Genomic DNA, 18,144 nt, shown 5'->3' on the forward strand with positions numbered 1-18,144 from the left:
TAAGTAATTCTCAAACTGTTACAGCTTCTTCAAGTAGCAAATGAAACCAACCTACCTGATTGTTACAAGCCACAATGATATGCTCTGGTTCGGGCATGATACTGCTTGTCTGGGCCACAAGAGTATCTTTGACATGTCCTGGAAGACGATAGGAAGAAAAGAGCCCATAGTATTGCTTCATACAGAGAGGCTGGCCGGACAGCTGTCCTCTGGCACAGTCCACAGGTATGGAATGGCTAGACAGCGAGAAAGGAAAGGAGAGGGACGAGTCAGACAGGGAAAGAAAATTAATCTTGAGTACAGACAATGCATCAGATAAGCACATGAAAAAATCATAGCTTCTTTATAGGGTCAAGTGGATATCTCAATTCTTTTACCCCAATTTACGAGCCATTCCTGAGTTTATCAAATAGTAGAAATGATCTCTGGAGGGGGGGGAACCATAGCAGCCATCTACACAAATGGGTGGTTGCCAATGATTTGTCATGGAAATCTTCATGTAAATAGGTGAATATATGTGTGTGTGTGTATGTGTATGTATATATATATATATATATATATAATATATATATATATCCATGATATTTATGTATGTGTCTCTCTCTCTCTATATATATAGTGTGTGTGTGTGTATACATGTGTTTGAAAATAAGGTAGGTGGGTTAAGCCCTGTTTGTTAAGAGCTGAGAGTAGGGCTCACACTTAGTATGGTCTAAATGAAATCTCTGTTTTGGTGCTCAAAATTGACCTCAGATTCCTTTCTCCCTTTCTTTTATTCTAGTAGGAGACTGAAGGGACTGACACAGCAGATCCACAGGAATTAATATTGTCCTAGCACTGCCTATCCCAATAATCACCAACTTGCTATGTTTGTTATTGCCGTGAAGTCAGTTTTTGCCCTAGTGCCCCAGAAAAATTGTAGAACTAACTCCCTACATATTTGCTAAACCATGAAGCCCCATTGAACAAATTTTCATATTCTTTTCCAATTGGGAATAAAAATTGACTGCACATAGAACTTGCCCTCTGCCACTGTGGTCCCAGCTCTGTGGTTTCTCATATCTCCTTGACAGTTAATTCTGTAAGTCTTGTGACTGGCTATTAACATTTCTCCCAGATACCATGCTTGTAGGATAGGAGAAAAGGTTTGTAGAGTGAAAGGTGGCCCCAAATTGTGATGGAGATGCTTATATTTTGTAAAGTATATCCTTTGTGACTTTTTATCTTCCTTTTTGGGGTCTCACTTATTGCCAATCCCAAGGTGCCTGGTCTCCTCATGATGTGCCTTTCATGCTTATTGATCTTTCCATTCCCACATCTTTTCCTCCATATGCTTCAGATTTGTTTTTTTGCTTTCCCACATCAATATCTACTATACCTTATCAGCTTGTCAGATGACTGGTTCACTAATCTTCTATAAAGAAATGTGGACTAAGGTATTAATGAATTAAAGTTTGAAATGTTTTCAGTTTTCCTTTTCTAGGATTTTTTTTAACTGTAGAGGGAAGTGCTTAACTTATTGGGTTAAATTTCTGACATAATGATAAGCCACAAATGAATATTTTTTTGGATAAGGAACTTTCAATCCTCAAGTCTCTGCTTCTGTCCATGGGTTTTCCAGTTGATTGCCTTATCTAGAAAAGTAAAAGGCCACAAGGCTGTGTGGGTCAATGGAGAAAATGTTGGATCTGGGTTTGAATCTGAGACTCACTAATTCTACAACCATGAGGATATCATTTAAACTCTATAAGACTGACAATTTCTATCAAATATTAATTAACACTCCCAATATGCATATTGTAAGGAAATGCTCCGCTACTTACTATGTAGTTGGGCTTAGACTTCATATTCCCCCAGACTACTTACCTGTCCAATAAGGCTTTATAATCAAGCACTCCAGAGATAAGGTTGGCTGTAAACCTGAAAGACAAGGACATCAAAAGCTTTCAGAGCCTTCCATGCCAGGGAACTCTACTATGGTCTCTTGTGTAGAAGGTAACACTTGAAGGTGTTCTTTGAAAAAAGCTAATGAATCTAGAAGGTAGAGATGAGGAAAGAGTCTATTGCAGGCATGGAGAGCAGCCTGTGCAAAGGCACAGATGGAAAGATGAATGCTATTGATGAAGAACCCCAAAGTCCAGTCTGACAGAATGTCTGCTGAAACTAAGATTTATATCCAGTCAGCTTGGATGCATGTTTTAACTTTACTGGATAATATTGCGGTCTCTCAGCTCCTGTCCCTCTGCTTGGCTCTCCATGGCTCCCCTAGCCCCCACTCCCAATAAAAAAAATCCTCCAAGTAAAAGCAGAAGAACAGATCATGAAGTGACTGCCATCACTGCTCCTAGTGCCAGACATGTGGGGACCAGGCACAGACAAGACAAGAGAGCATGGGGAACAGACAAGCATATATACAGACAAATACACAGGAAGAACAAAGGGTAAAGTGGGGCAAAGGTGGTCTCCAGCATATGTCTGACCCGAAATAGTTCTGGCCAGGCCTTCACATGGCTGGCCCTAGTTTGCTTTCCTCTTCCTGCTTTCTTGTCTCTGTCCCTGGTCCCTTTGCGTTCATAAAGTGTGTGTTGGCCCCTTTCCTCCATAGGTTTGAGATCTCCTTTCTGCCTCTCTTTTTCCCTTCCCCACATCAGATGGGCACATTTATATGAGAAGATCTGCCGCTTGAAGTGAGAACTCTCTCCAGTCCAGGAGAGAGGTGATGAAGATCTGAATAAGAGCAGATATAGTGTGAATAAGGACAATTTCAAAGGACTTGTGATAAAAATGTTATCCACATCCAGAGAAAGAACTGATGGAGTCTGAATGTAGATTGAAATATACAATTTTTTACTTCACTTTTTTTCATGTTTTTTCTTTTGGTCTGTGTCTTCTACAATATGACTAATAAGGAAATATCTTTTGCATGATTTCACATGTATAACCTACATCCTCACTTCCTAATTGTCCTCTTTATACTAGGGAGGTGGATTGGTGGGAAGTGGGGGAAGTCTTTCTCCAAATAAGCAGAGAGATAAAGTGTGAGACTGTATTAAAACTCTTATCTTGTTCTGGTTCCCCTAGCCACCACTTCCTTCTAGTCAGTTTAGTAACTGAATCACTAATTAATTTATGCAAGTATGAAATGGGGCAGGTATTCCCAGTTTTTTAGGTACTTCCTAGAAAAGACTTATGTAAGGACAATTAGGAAGTAAGGTTATGTCCATACTTTAATAAAGTACAAAGATATATGGGAAACTAAATACAGAAAATACAGGGACAAACTGTGTAGGGATGAAAATAAGATGATGAAGGATAGCAGGCAAGGTAGAAGAGGAGGTGGGGGGAGAGAAGCACAAAGAATCATTCAATTTTAACTTCCTACTATTGTACTTTATACTACTTACTTATAATCTTACTTAATATGTTAAAATTATATGTTGTTCTGGTTCCCCTGACTATTCTTTTCCCTCTCCCGTTCTTCTAGTCGATATAGTAAGTTATAATATAAAATAACAATTAGTAGGAAGTAAGATTACAAAGGGAAATCTAGAAAGGTCAATTTACAAATTTGTATCATATATTAACCCAAAATCACATCCTGGTAATATGTGTCAAATCAGGGGAACCCATGTGGAATTTGCTATCAGGGACTTTTGGTCTTAAGATATAAATCTCGAGAGAAATTCTAGACATCCACAATAAGACCAGCAGCACATCAAATGTCTGGTGGAATCAAAGTTTATATATAGTTATTCTTAACAGTATAATGATCCTAGACAATTTCAAAGGACTTGTGATAAAAAATGTTATCCACATCCAGAGAAAGAAGTGATAGAGTCTGAATACAGATTGAAATACACAATTTTTCACTTTATTTTTTTCATGTTTTTTCTTTTGGTCTGTCTTCTTCTACAATATTACTAATATGGAAATATCTTTTGCATGATTTCACATGTATAACCTCTATCAAATTGCTTATTGTGTCAGGGAGGGGAAAGGTAAGGATGGGTGAAAGTTTAGAATTAAAAAAATTTTAAAAATAAATATTAAAAATTGTCTTTATAGAGAGTGTCTTTAATGCGGAAAAATAAAATATTATTTAAAAAAAGAATCTTATGCCAATTGGTACTACAGTCTAACGATCTGACTCAAAAAAAAAAAAAGAACTCTGATCAATGCAACTGTCAACCATAATTACAGAGAACTGATGAAGCATGCTATACACTTCCTAACAGAGAAGTGATGGATTCAAGATGCAGAATGAGATATACATTTTTTACGTGGTCAAATTGGGAATTTGTTTAATTTGACTATGCATATTTATTACCAAGGTTTTCTTTTTCTCAAATAGAGGTGGATGGGAGAGAGAGAAAGGCTAGGGATAGTAGCCTCCCTTTTCCTCCAAAATATGAGAATAGAATAAAAACCAAAGGAGAGTCACAGTCATAACAGCTTTGAAAGTTACATGTTGAATTTATTACATACTTTAAAATAAAAGCAAGTTTTATGTTAGAGATTTGGAATTCCATTTATAATTTTTTTCTTCCTCTTCCACAATGTATAGGGAAATGCCTATTTTATGTTAAGTTCAGAAAAATAAAATAAACTAGAAAGGAGAATATTATGAAATTAAATTAAAACATAATGCCTTTTTCTTGTTTTGGGGGGTATGAGGTATCTTGTAAGTCCCACACACCCCACAATGCTTACAATTCTCTCCATTCCCCACAATTCACATTTCCCATACAATGTCATACTATCAACTTTTTCAATCAATCAAGAGACAAGCTTTACTAATCATTAGGATTAGCTCCTCTACTTGTATTCTTGAATCCATTCCTTCATTCCCACTTTGTGACCTCACTTCAACAACCATCCCTTCTTTCTCATTAGCTTGAATGACTTCCTTAACACTCTATAAATGTGCTCAATTCTCTCCCAATCCTAACCATTCAACTACTGTATTATTTCTTTCCTCCCTCCTCTTCACTGATAAACATCTTGAGAACATTATCTATGTTAATATAGGAGGTGAATCTATCAGTGAAACATCATGTAGGCTATATAAGGTCTTTTTCTTAAAAGTATAAATGTGTCAGGGTATAAAGATCTCCAGCTTTTCCCTGAGACTTCGATTAGCAGATTAATGGTACATCAGCACTGTCACAGACAAGCTGTACTCAGATGAATCATTTTAGTATTCTCTCCTTTCCTTGCTATAGCCAAACAAACTTCTTTTTGTTAACTATTAGTGGACTATGAGACTTTTGTTCCAATTTTGAACTTGAGCTGATCAACTAGTTATTATACTAATACTTCCACCTGCTCACTACTCACTCCATCTTCAACCTCTTCCAATTGAACTTTACCCAAGCTGTTCTCTCCAACATCTTTAAAAAATGCTAGTTTTTTTTTCAGTCCCCATCTTTCTGGATTTCTCTGCAGCACTCAGTACTGCTAACCATATCTTTCTTCTGGATACTCTTTCTTGTTCCTGATTCAGAAACACTTATTTTCTCCTAGTTTTTATGCTACCTTCTTAATGCTACTTCTCTTCCACCTTCATTGGCTCTGCATTTTCTTCATTTAGATATTCTTTCAAGAGACTATTCATGGACTTATGTTTTAACTCTACATCTTTTACTTACCAATTTCATTCAATTCCTGACTTCAAGGGCCACATCTATGCAAATGACTTCCAAATTTATATATCTAGACCCTGTCTTCTAAGTTCCATCTATGTATCTCCTACTTTCTTCATCCTAACAAGTCTAAAAATTGAGTTCATCATCTTTCTTCCTAAACTCTTCCTCATTCTGACTTCTTCATGTCTTTCTATGAGACTACCATTCATCATTCTCTCATATTCTCGATCTTAGCTTTTTCTCAGACTCTGCCTTTTTCTTCACCTATAATATCTAAACAATTATCAAGCCCCATTAATTCTAGCTCCACCTATAATAAAACTGTCCTTTCCCATCTTCAGCTATACTACCACCCTAGTAAATGCTTTCAGTACTCTGGTTTGAACTTTTGCTGTAAACCTACTAATAGGCTTTTTTTTTGCCTTCAATTCTCTCTTCTTGCCATTCCATACTATATACCACTACCAAAATATTCTTTCTTCCATATAGGTTTGGTAATAACATTTTTTTTCTCAGAAATATTTAGTGGTTCCCTTCACACATATTGAATAAAGTTGGGAAAAGACTAAAAAAAGGAGGTCCAGGAATGGTAAAGACAAGCAATAATTATTCTAAATGCTACTCTATTCTACAGCTGGAAAATATGTAATAGAGTTTAAATAAGTAATCCAATGTGAAACTAGGGGTAAGATCCAATGAAGCATGTTGATTCTTGTTTTTTTTTCCATTATGATACATAGATATCTGACACAGCAAATGAAATGGGCAAATCTGTCAATAGGGAATTTTTTCCAGACTACAATTCAGGGACAGAGAAATTCAATTTTAAAATAATTTATAATTTATAAAAGCAATGTGAGATGAAAAGAAACACTGTACTTGGAATATATCATTTGCAAACCTTAAAAAATTATAGAAGAATGAATTAAGCTCAGACTTCCCAAGCAACTTTTCTCCCTTATGAGGTAACAAAAGGCTTTCTGTCTGAAAGATATATTACTGTGGAGTTGGCATTATTCCTTGGAATTTCCATCTTCATGGCAATAAAAAATAGGTTTTTTCCCCTTGGCATTTCCAATTATATGTTCATTATCTATGTCAGAGCTTCTTGACATTGGATCAACAAATTCCAAAGGGTTCTGTGGATAGATTTCAAGGATCTGTGGACTTGGATAGGAAAAAAATGCATTTTAATTTTTGGATCTTTTAAAGTTTATCTTTTCAATTAACAAATATTTATTTTCTCTCCTTCCCAATTCTTCTCTCATTAAAAAGGGAAAAAAAAGCTTTATAACAAATATGCACCTTTATTTTCACTAGCCTCTAACTGAAACTAACCATTTCCTTAAATTATGAATTTTCAAAAAGAAATATTATTCTGCAAGGTCCATAGGCTTCATCAGAACTGCTAAAAGGGTTTGATGAATGTGTGTGTGTGTGTGTGTGTGTGTGTGTATATACATATATATATACACATATATTTTTTATATATGTGGAAATGTATTCATGTAAATATACCAGTATATCCATGGACATAAAACATTAAAGACATTCCAGACAATCATTAACCTTTGCATTCACTCTTCACTCAGTGTGGAGATGTTTTCCAAACAAAGGCATTAGACTCCTGTCATAGTGTAGAATGTTGGAGTAGATATCTTCTAAAACTCTATAAAATTCAATTTTTTATTTAGTTCTCCTAGGTATATTAAAATAGGCTGTATGGTTAGAAACTAAAGGGAAATGGAGGGGTAAAGAGTGGGGGTATAATAAACCTATTAATGACTGCCCAACCCTCATTACCACAAGGAACTAAGCAAATGCCAAGTTAGTCACACTCCCTCTTTCAGTGTTCAAGGGAGGCTGCTCCACGGATCCTGGAAGGGCCTTCAGTGTAAATGCAAAACAGTCCTTCAGATAGGACCAGGATCATAATAATGGGAAACAGGAGAAGGCCTTAGCTTGCTGCACATGCAAAACATTTAAATTTTACATTTTTTTTAAAAAAGGCTTTTGTTTTGAATCCTTTCAAAAAATTGATGACGACCTGGTTTTGCATTACCCAGTCTCTAGGAATCTGAGAAGTCAACAACAGAGGGAAAACAAAACAAATAACCCAATTGCTAATTAACCCACATTTTTTAAAGGGGGAAATGAAAAATAGAATGCCAGAGAATGTATGTCAAAGTATTTTTTGTTGTTTTTAATCTTCCTTAGAGCATGAACTTGTATATTGGAAAAAAAGATCTTATTGAATACAGTCTGAGATTCATTCAAAAATCATTCTGCAAAACATTTTCTATTATTTGCCAGATTTTTCTTGGTTGTTCTTCCATTGCCATCTTCGAAGCTCCTGCTATCTCCCCCTACTTCTAATTTCCCTTGGCTCACACAACACACAGCTGTGTGCTGCCCAGGTAGGACACCAAGGCTTGAAGGTTTTAGTTCTGCTTTGAATTTCTTCTTTGGGGTCTGATGTGCTAATTGTGAAGACTTCCCCTAATCCACTACTTCAGACATGCTTGATTTCATTTTCAAACATTGACTATTTTGTAAATAAACCAGCCAGTTATCTTGCCTTTACTGCCTATGAACCTTCCCCTTCATATCCCGCCAAGTCTGAAACAATGTTCAATCATTTACTCCTCCATCATTCCTGGAAGCAAGTTGTCAATCTGTTTTACTCAGCATCCATGTAGCTTTACTAAACAAAGTAGTCAATACTCCTCTATGTATATGGTCTTCTATTAGAATGTAAGGTCACTGAGGGCAGGACTGTCTTTACATTTATATTTGTATTCCCCAAAAGCTGTATTAACACTATGCTTAATAAATGTTTCTTCCCTCCTCCCTTTTTGTATGGGAAACCTGAAAGTTCTTGGAGAGTTGAGAAAAGTTTTAAGGCTTCAGATTTGGAAAGTCTTTTGCAATTTATTGAAAGGCATTCCCAAAATGAGATTTTTGAAGGGTGCATTCACTGGCAATCAGGAATAGACAAAAATCAAAGGAGACTTTTTGATGCAGTCAGATAGAGCTGGCACAGAGGAATTCCTTCTATTCCTTTTGAGAAAAAACAATGATATTTTACCCTAACATAATGAGAACCTGCCTCTCTCCTTACTGAAGAGCCTGGAGCTTAAGTTTCGGGGCTCTTAGCTAAAAGGGGAGATAGGAAAAAAGGGAGAAGGAAAAAAAAAGCATATTGGCTTTGTTGTTCAACAGAAACCAGAAGCTTCATAACCATATGCCTGATGAAGTAATTTCTAGTAGAGATTACATGGAGCACAGCCAGTGGGAGCAGGGGAATAGACTCAGTAGGAGCAACATGGTGATGACATCAGCAGAAGATATCAGCAATTCTTTAGCAAGATAAATGTGTCCACATATGTTTTTTACCTGTAAGCCCTTCTACATGCATGCCTTGGCAATATGTTCCCCTCCACACATGCCTGTTTTAGTGCTCCTTAGCTTCCCAGATGCATGATCATCCATGTATGTTCTCTAGCACCATGCATTCTTCCCACTTATGGTACATATGTTTGTGGGAGAGTGTGATTCAGGTTTATGTTCTATTACCATTTGATTAAATACCTTTTATTTGAATTATGTGATCTCTGGATGACTAGTAAAAATAAACATACATGGAATCTCATGGGTTTTTATTTTTTAATAGATTCAAACCCTCATAGTACCTTGAACTTGGAGACACTTTTCTGAATCCTACAGAAAAATGGGATACCTGATGTTACATGGTTATTTGCATTCCCCTAAGTATCTTTCGAAGTGATAGGCACACAATAGATGCTTAATAAATACTTGATTAATTGATTAATTTACTAAATTTACTAAAGTCAGTGGAAACCCCATAATTTAAGAAATTTTCCAAGTGAATTATTTATTTTTTTTTCTTGAAAAAGAAGTAAAAAGCTTCCTGAAGAGCATTGCTGGTTTAACCTTCTTACTGCCATTTATTTAAGATGACTAGATCATATCACTAGGTTGAATTTGCAAGATCAAGCTTAGACTTCAAATATAGCCCTGCTATTATCGAGTTATTTCTTTCTCTGTCTGAAAATTTACAACTTGGAATTTCTGGCACAAATGTTTACCTGCTAATATCCTATTTTACTTGATATACATCTTCCTCTCTGCTTTCTGTGAAATTCTATTTTAGCCCCTCCAGCCTATGTAACTAAAACTTATAAAAAGTAATGAAATTGCTGCTCAGGGTTGATTGATTTTTATATACAGTGAGTTTATGCTGTTAGCATAATAAACTTTTTTTATCATATTTGTGTTGTTGATTATAATTGGCAGGAAATACTTATCAATGGATTGTTGGACAATTTCTGTCATAGATTTTACTGAAGTGAAAACTGTTTTGCACAGATAAAAAGAAACATCTTCCTATACAATTATATTTGTCCTTTATCTTTCATTTCTATTTGGCTGATAAATCATTTAGTATTTAAATAAATATCAAACAATGAGAATGCAAAAATAAAAGTGAGGTAGTCTCTGAACTCAAGGAGCTTACATTCTAACAGAGAAGATAATATAGACACAATTTTATATAAGTGCATTTTACCATTTTAGTTCCTAACCTTAGGCTCTAGACCCCAAATTTCTTTCAACACAATTACCATCCAAGGTAAAATAGTTCTACCTTAAAATCAGGATAGGCTGTTTTTTAGTTTATTGTTTTGTTTATTGTTTGTTTTGTTTTTGCATTCCTACCACTTAGCCTAGTAAGTACACTGTAGCTGGCCTTTTTGATAAATTTTAGGTGAATTGAATTGATGGTATAAGATGTGTCCCAGTATTATAAAAGGATCTTGTAAAGGAAGTTAAAGTAGCCAAGAGAAGCTTCATAATCACATGCCCAGGAAAGCAATGTATAAAAGTATTAACAGCAATGGAGGCTCAACCCAGTAATGTATGGAAATTTCCCTTTCTCTGGAATACTGGAGAGATTCCCTTTCTCCCTCTTTCCCTTTCCTTCCCCCTCTTTTTCTCTCCTTCCCCCTCTTTTTCTCTCCTTCCTTCCTTTCTTCCCTCCATCTCTCTCCTTTTCTTCTGTCTTTCTCTCTTCTCTCTCCTTCATTTCATCTCTTCTCTTACCTGTAAATCATACCTCAGACAGAGGCAATTAGCACAGAGGTTTTTATTACAGCTCAGTGAGCTCTGAAATTGTAGCATATGGAAGACATTTTGTGGAAAAGAAGGAATGATTTTTTAATCCCTTCTATAAAATGCTTTGGTTTGGGGACATTATGTGATGGATGGTTTTGAGTATATCCTGACAGTGTTTTGCCTAAAGCTTGGCAATTTTCTTTTATGAATAGAATATGACCTGTTATTAGAGGTTGTCAAGGTCTCAGCACAAGACTAGGGATAGACAAAGTAGGTAATTGACTAGGACTCAACCTAAGGTGGAGGCTTAATGGGGAAAATTTTTATAAAAATATATTCCTAATGCCATAAAATTCTACTCTTCATGGCACATAGACATTTATTTTGTGATTAATCAAGTTCCATGTGTTAGAGTCAAATCTGAAAATCCTTAGTGAGCAGTAAAGCACAGTGAGAGAAAATTTTAAATTATGATGGAGGAATTGTAGGGGAAGGATAGTAGTGATATTTTCCAGCTTTGTTTAAAGCACACAAATGCCTTACTCCAACTCTGACATCCAAGTCTAGACATGAGTCTCCCCAAAGGAATGATTCTTAGTGAATAGTCACTAAATCCCTTCATGACCATCTCCTTATGTTAACTTACAGAGAAAATACTTCCCAAATATTCCTTATAGCAATAGTATCAAACTCAGATAGAGATGTCAGAAACTAAATGGCAAACATTTAAGGAAACCCCAAAAATGGTCACGAAGAGTGAGACAGGAATGAAATGCCTTAAGAACAATAGCAAATCCCTGCATAAGGATTCCTGGGAGCTACATATTGACAGTTTTAAAATGTATTGTCTTTTATTATGTTTTTGTGTTTTATTTTGTTATACACCTCACAATTACATTTTAATCTCATTTGGGTCTCACTCCACAAGGCTGCAAGAAGGCAACATGTCTGACATCTTTGCTGTGAAGCCAGAAAGGGATCGTTTCTCCTTCCCTCCTTCTCAGGACACTACCTTAAGCAGATGACTGTCTATGTAGATATGTGGGTATGTGGGGGTGGAGAGGGAAATGACTATGTGTAACATTTTCCCCAGAATTTAAAAGAAGCCTTACCTTAACTGATCATTCACATCCTGGAAATTCTGTTGAGCAAAGATCATAGCTGGACTGGAATTGACTGGAAGAGCCAATCGATTGTTGAGATACATGTCATCTAGCCAGTACTCAAAGACCTACAGGAAAAAGGTGGGGAAGTACTGACATGAACTGACACACTATTCTTTTTTTATTTTTCTAATTACATGTAAAGAGTTTTTAACATTCATTTTTGTGAGATTTTGAGTTCCAATTCTTTCTCCTTCCTCCTTTACCTTCCCCCTCCCCAAGATAGTAAGCATTCTGATATATGTTATACATGTACAATAAATCTTAAATATATTTCCATTTTTGTCATATTGTGAAAGAAAAATCAGGCCAAAAGGGAAAACATCATGAGAATAAAAAGCAAACAACAAAAAAGATGAAAATAGTATACTTTGATCCATATTCAGTCTCCGTAATTCTCTCTTTGGCTGCAGATGGAATTTTCTACCCCAAATCTATTGGAATTATCTTGAATTATCATATTGCTGAGGAAAGCTAAGTATTTCATTTATGGCACGGTGTTGCTGTTACTATGTACAATGTTCTCCTGGTTCTGTTCACTTCACTGAGCATCAGTTCATGTAAGTTTTTCCAGGTTTTTCTGAAATCTGTCTACTCATCATTTCTTATAGAACAATACTGTCCCGTTACATTCATATATCATCACTTATTTAGCCAATACTCAATTGATGGGCATCCACTAAATTTCCAATTCCTTGCCACCTCAAAAAGAGCCATTACAAAACATTTTTGCACATGTGACACACTATTATTGGCTTTGATGAATACACATAGATTATCTTTTCTTGAGCTCAGGTCCTTAATCATTCAGCTGCTGATAAATTGGGACAATAGTTTGGTGTTTGTTAACCCACTGCCTTGACACATATCTCAAATTCACTTCATTATAAATACCAGACAAGGATTCATCCTGCCCCTGCAATGATGTATCGGAACTAGGATGAATCATGGGACCTCCCCAATACTATTTCTTCATTTTCAAATTGATGAGAATCATATTTGTCTATATTTAAGCACAGGGTGCTTATGAAGGTTAAATGAAATAATGTTTGGGAAGATAGTAGGAAAAATATAAAAATATGATACAAAGGATAGTTTCTTCAGCATCATCTCGTGATCATCATGAGAAGAGTTTTTTCTATTGTGCACAAGGCCTGCTAAAGCCAATGTTCAATTAAATAAGTATCAAGTGCTTACAATGTGCCAGTTCCTGCAAAAGACAAAAACAAATATTGTCTACACTCAGGGAGCTTAATATTCTAATGAATGTTCTTATATGAATGGCATTTTCAAAGGTACTCATTCAGCAGGGGCAAAGAAGAAAAAAAAGCACAATTTTTGATCTCCCATTTTAAAGAGATTCCTTATTCCCATAACACATAAGTTCAAAACTGAAGGGAGTCAGGAAATATCCTTATTATAGTATTGCGTGACCTATTTGATTATTGTTACAGGGAAAAAGAAACCCATAGAGCTAGTAATATCTCAATGGCATAAATTTGATTAAGTGAGATAAGTCCCTGTAAGCTGAGAATAATTTAAGCAGTCTATCTTTTATGTGGAAACAGTTATCTAAACTTGACTCTGGAGTACAAGGCTCTCTCCCAATGCTTCAGAGAGCTATGACAAGACACTCTACTTATATAGGTGGATTTTATGATTCATGGATGCATTTTTTAAAAATGAAAAAACCTTGAATAGTGCCTGGAACATAATAAATGCTTGTTAAATGCTTGTTGATTGATTGATTGATCTGGTGGCTCAAACCCAATTTAAACATACCCTACAATAAGTTTAAAGTTCAAACTTTTTAGCCTAGCATTTAAAGTCCTTCAAAATATGGCATTATCTTCTATCTTTTACCTACTTATATTTTACTGTTCTCCTCTAGGGACTCTAAGCATCAGTTAAACTCTGTGGCTTGTTCCCCCATTTATGATTCATGATTCACAAAATAGAATTGGGAATAAGGAGGGACCTTTACAGCTACTCATATCTGAATGTAATCCATTCCCATCCCCTTATAACAAAAAATCATGAAATTAATGGATTTGGAATTAGAAGATACCTTAGAGACCAACTTATACAACTCCTTCTTTTTATAGATGAGAATATGGAGACTGGGACAGATTAAATAGTTTGTCCAGTAGTTTTCTCATTTCTACTTGAAAATCCTTTCTCCAACTCTGAGGCAACTCAGTCAACTTTTGAACAGGTCATTTCCCCTGAAGTTGAGTTTAAATTTACTTCTTTGTAACTTCTACCTCTTGCACATCTGCTTTCCTGCTACCATGCCTTTGCATTATTGTTTGTGCCAGAATGCTTCCCTATACTTTTAAAATCTCAACCAACCCAACTGAATTAGAATTTAAAAGATGGTTAGATAGAAGGAAGGGCATTTCCATCAAGATCCATAAAACCTTCCTTTATCTCTCTCCTACCAATGACCTTTATCTCTTTACCCTCACTTTTTTTCACTTCTATTTTTTTTTAGCTTCTATGATGCACTTATCAGATATTATTTTGCATTATATCTGTGAGGGATATAGAAGACCCTTACTCAAAATGACTACTCAAAGATCACTCAGTAGATACCAGAAAAGTTGTTTATTAAAACCTCCAGAGGATGAGCCATCTCATCACGAGATAAGAAAGAGAAAGCTCGTGGTAGGAGGGCTAAAGAATTAGGAAAGATATACAGTTTTTATAGGTTTGGTTACAAAGATTACATCATAGGTTGGGTTTAAGAAAGTAGGTGCCCTCTCCGCTTAATTGAATATTAGACATGGGTGCCAACAGACCTTCAAAATTCAGATTACTAAGCTAACAACATTCAACTAATAGTTTAAATATTGATAACATTGAATAATCATAAATGTCATCATTTCAGGTTAAGTAAATATATCTAAAGTTTAAGTAATATTGGCTAATACACAACATACTTATTCATGTCACAGAGACATAGAAATGATGAATAACAAAATATAGAAAAAGAATTTAAACCTTCCTGGGAGTTCTTTGCCTTATCTCTCCATTCCATACTTGTAATATGTAAATAGTTTTTTTTATCATATTTCTATGAATAACTTACACACTGCTCAAAATCAGTTAACATATCTATACATTGTTTATCAAGTTCACCATCAAGAATAGCTCTCTCTAATACATTCCAACCTTTTCTCTGAAGAATCATCATTTTAATAGCATCCTCTGAATGTAACATTTTTGATAAGGACCGTTGAACTATTCTGGTTACTAATGTAATTATACAGGGTAAACATAGTGGCAAACTGATTGCAATATGTTCATACCATAAAAATTGCTTCCACCAACTATCTTAGAAACAATCATCACAGAACAGATTGGCATTCGGCAGACATAAAAATACTAAGATAAATTAACAAAGATGACAATCTAGGGAAACTGAGGCACAACATTACACACTCCTTCTGAATATTTTAATTATTTAATTACCTCCCCTAGATACCTCCCCTAGATAAATACCTAGATATCTAGGGGATACTTGGCTGATCCAAGTCTCCAAAGCAGGTCAGTATAGCTATAACATGACCAAACTCTGGAACAATCCCCCCCCAAAATTTAACAGAGGTCTCAGCACCATAATTTTGGCCAACCCAATGTGAAGCAAATAAATCAAAAAGAAATTAGAAAATGCAAGGACTTAAGTCAAGGGCAAGTCTCTTCCTGACAAACCCAGAGTTATCAACAATACAAAGGTCCTCATCTCAGCCAGAGAATACAGTTTGAGATGGACAGTTCACTGTGTTAGGTGGGCTTCAGTCATTTGTGCACTTAATTTATATAGGGAGTAGCAGTTCTCAAGACAGTCATGCTGCCTATGCTAGGAGGGTTACCCCAAGTCTGTCAGGGATTCCAAAGGAGGGAAAGAGTGGGGCCTGGAGTAGTTCCATCTGTTCCCTCTGATAGAACAGGAGCTGCTACTAGGATCCAGAAAGGATTTCTGAGCAGAATATGCACAGTTAGACCATGAAGATAGGCAAACTTTGAACTTGAGAGGCTTGATCTCAAAACTGCAATGTCCTTTGAGAATGCTGAGATAGTAATTAAGGAACTGGGGTTACAGGACTGGAGACTGCCAAGTCCCAAGATGTATGATTTCTGGATATTCCAAAAAAAATAGTCCCCAAAACTGAGTATGCCAAGGCAATTCCACAAAATAAGGGGTTTCAAAGCTAAAGCATAGTAAAAATAAAAAAGGACTGCTTAAGGACTTCCAATTCAATCTGAACTGTTGAGATAGGGGGTGGGGCAGAAGTATCTAAGGCCAAGTGAACAGAAAACTAAGGGTTCCCACTCTTTTAGGTATTTTGAGAAAAATCCACAAATTTCTCTAGTTTCCTATTTCTTCCTCTCCTTTTTTCTCATGGAAAGGAATCACTAAAAAAAAAAAGTAAATAGTCAAATAACCATCCCAATATAAATTCCAAGAGTGAATTAAAGTTCCTATACATAATAGACTAGTACAGGGGGAATTTCCTAAAAAAAATCCCTCAAACAGTTACATATTCTGAAGTGAACATAGATATTATAAACATATTCTAACTTCCTTAACAGCAACAGTTACCAATTTTAACAATTTCCATCCCAAATATTAAACACACAGTAATAGATGACCAAGTCAAGGTTTAACAGTCATTCATCAACTATTCCCAAGTCCCCCATATCAGTCTAAATTACATCAGGACCATGGGTGATGGTCTCTCATTCAAAAACTACTTCATGCTGATAAGGGGTGGAGACCTGGCTTTCAGTCCAAGCAGGGGGATGGGTATGGTGTGCTGACAACGATCAATGGGCTGATCCAAGTCTCCAAAGCAGGTCAGTATAGCTATAATGTGACCAAACTCTGGAACAACCCCCCCCCCCCAAATTTAACAGATAAAGATTAGAACAGTCTGGAACTGCTACAACATGTGGGGAGATCAGTATACATTGGCCAACAGTTCCCATGTTTGCTTCACAGGATAGGTAGACGGTTATAGTCCCAATAAATAGCAGTTAGGTTTCACAGACCACTGTGCTAATTGTCCTCTCATTATTTAGAAACATTAAAAAAAACCTGAATACCCACAGATACAAATATCCAGTAACAGATAGATGATCAGGGTAAATACTAATTTGCCTAAATATTTAGGATATAATGATTACATATAACCAGATTGGAAACAGCAAGGTATGACATATTTGAATTGCACTAACAGTTCTTATTAACTATTGTTCTGATGATAGAAATCAGTAACAGAAAGAAAAAAAAATGCAAGAACATAACTATAACGTAACATAAGCAGTTAAAATTCAACCTTCAGCACATCAGAGAGTGGAGCTTTAAAACTCCCAAATAGTATTAACTATAAGTCCAAAGAATTTTACTTCTAATAAAAAATTCTATTAACCAAATTTCAGACATAAACTAAACAGATATTTACTATAACCTTATATCGGTAACAGTAAGAAATTTATCCCAGAAAATTCACACAATTCTTACATACCCAAGTAGATGTTGAAACTTGAATAAGTTGAATATTACACCAATCATTTTGCTTTTAAAATACCCAATACACAGAAAAATCCTAAACTACATATTGTTCACAACAAGAACATTTTCAAAAAAAGCTTTCATGGAAAAATAATAGCATGTGTACCTATCTTACTGTGGCAAGCTCCAGTTCTGTTTCCTCTAAGGGAACTGGCATATCAGTTTCCTTGCATAAAACTCCCAGAGGGTTTCTTGAAGGGGCACCCTGAGTGACTTGCCCAGAGTCACACAATCTGTTTGTAGAAGAAACAGGAGTCTGACCCGAGTCCTCCTGACTCTAGGGTCAGTTTTCTAGGCAGCTCTCTATACTTGTCAACTCTTCAATTGTCTATACTTATCAACATTAGTTTTGCACTAGCATTAACTTGTGCTTAATAACATTTATTGCTAAAAAGTAAACAAAGAATTTATATGGGAAAACATTGGAGAGGATTATGTGAAGTCTTCTACATGGACAAGGAAGCTATATTATGATATTCTTTGGCTGGGGAAAGTTCATTGTCACCAATCACCAAGGATGTAGAGTGGTTTTGAGAGGGATACAGACTTTTACCAAAGAAGTGAAATTATGGTGCCAGTGGTGTTAGAAATAATGAACTTCCCATGTCCCTTTTCTACCACTTCT

At 35.7% G+C, this 18,144-nt stretch overlaps 1 protein-coding gene across 1 annotated transcript in view; it reads right to left on the reverse strand.

Annotated features, from left to right (window-relative positions):
* The window catches only part of CHAT (choline O-acetyltransferase), a 79,206-nt gene that overhangs the window by 60,747 nt on the left and 315 nt on the right, over positions 1-18,144 (reverse strand). The window contains exons 2-4 of the mRNA XM_051973824.1: positions 11,891-12,009; positions 1,867-1,920; positions 56-236 (exon numbers count right to left, since the gene is read on the reverse strand). Coding sequence (XP_051829784.1) covers positions 56-236; positions 1,867-1,920; positions 11,891-12,009 — 354 coding nt within the window. The remainder of the gene's footprint in view (positions 1-55; positions 237-1,866; positions 1,921-11,890; positions 12,010-18,144) is intronic.

Source organism: Antechinus flavipes, chromosome 2, assembly GCF_016432865.1.
Source record: "Antechinus flavipes isolate AdamAnt ecotype Samford, QLD, Australia chromosome 2, AdamAnt_v2, whole genome shotgun sequence".
Taxonomy (NCBI): Eukaryota; Metazoa; Chordata; class Mammalia; order Dasyuromorphia; family Dasyuridae; genus Antechinus; species Antechinus flavipes.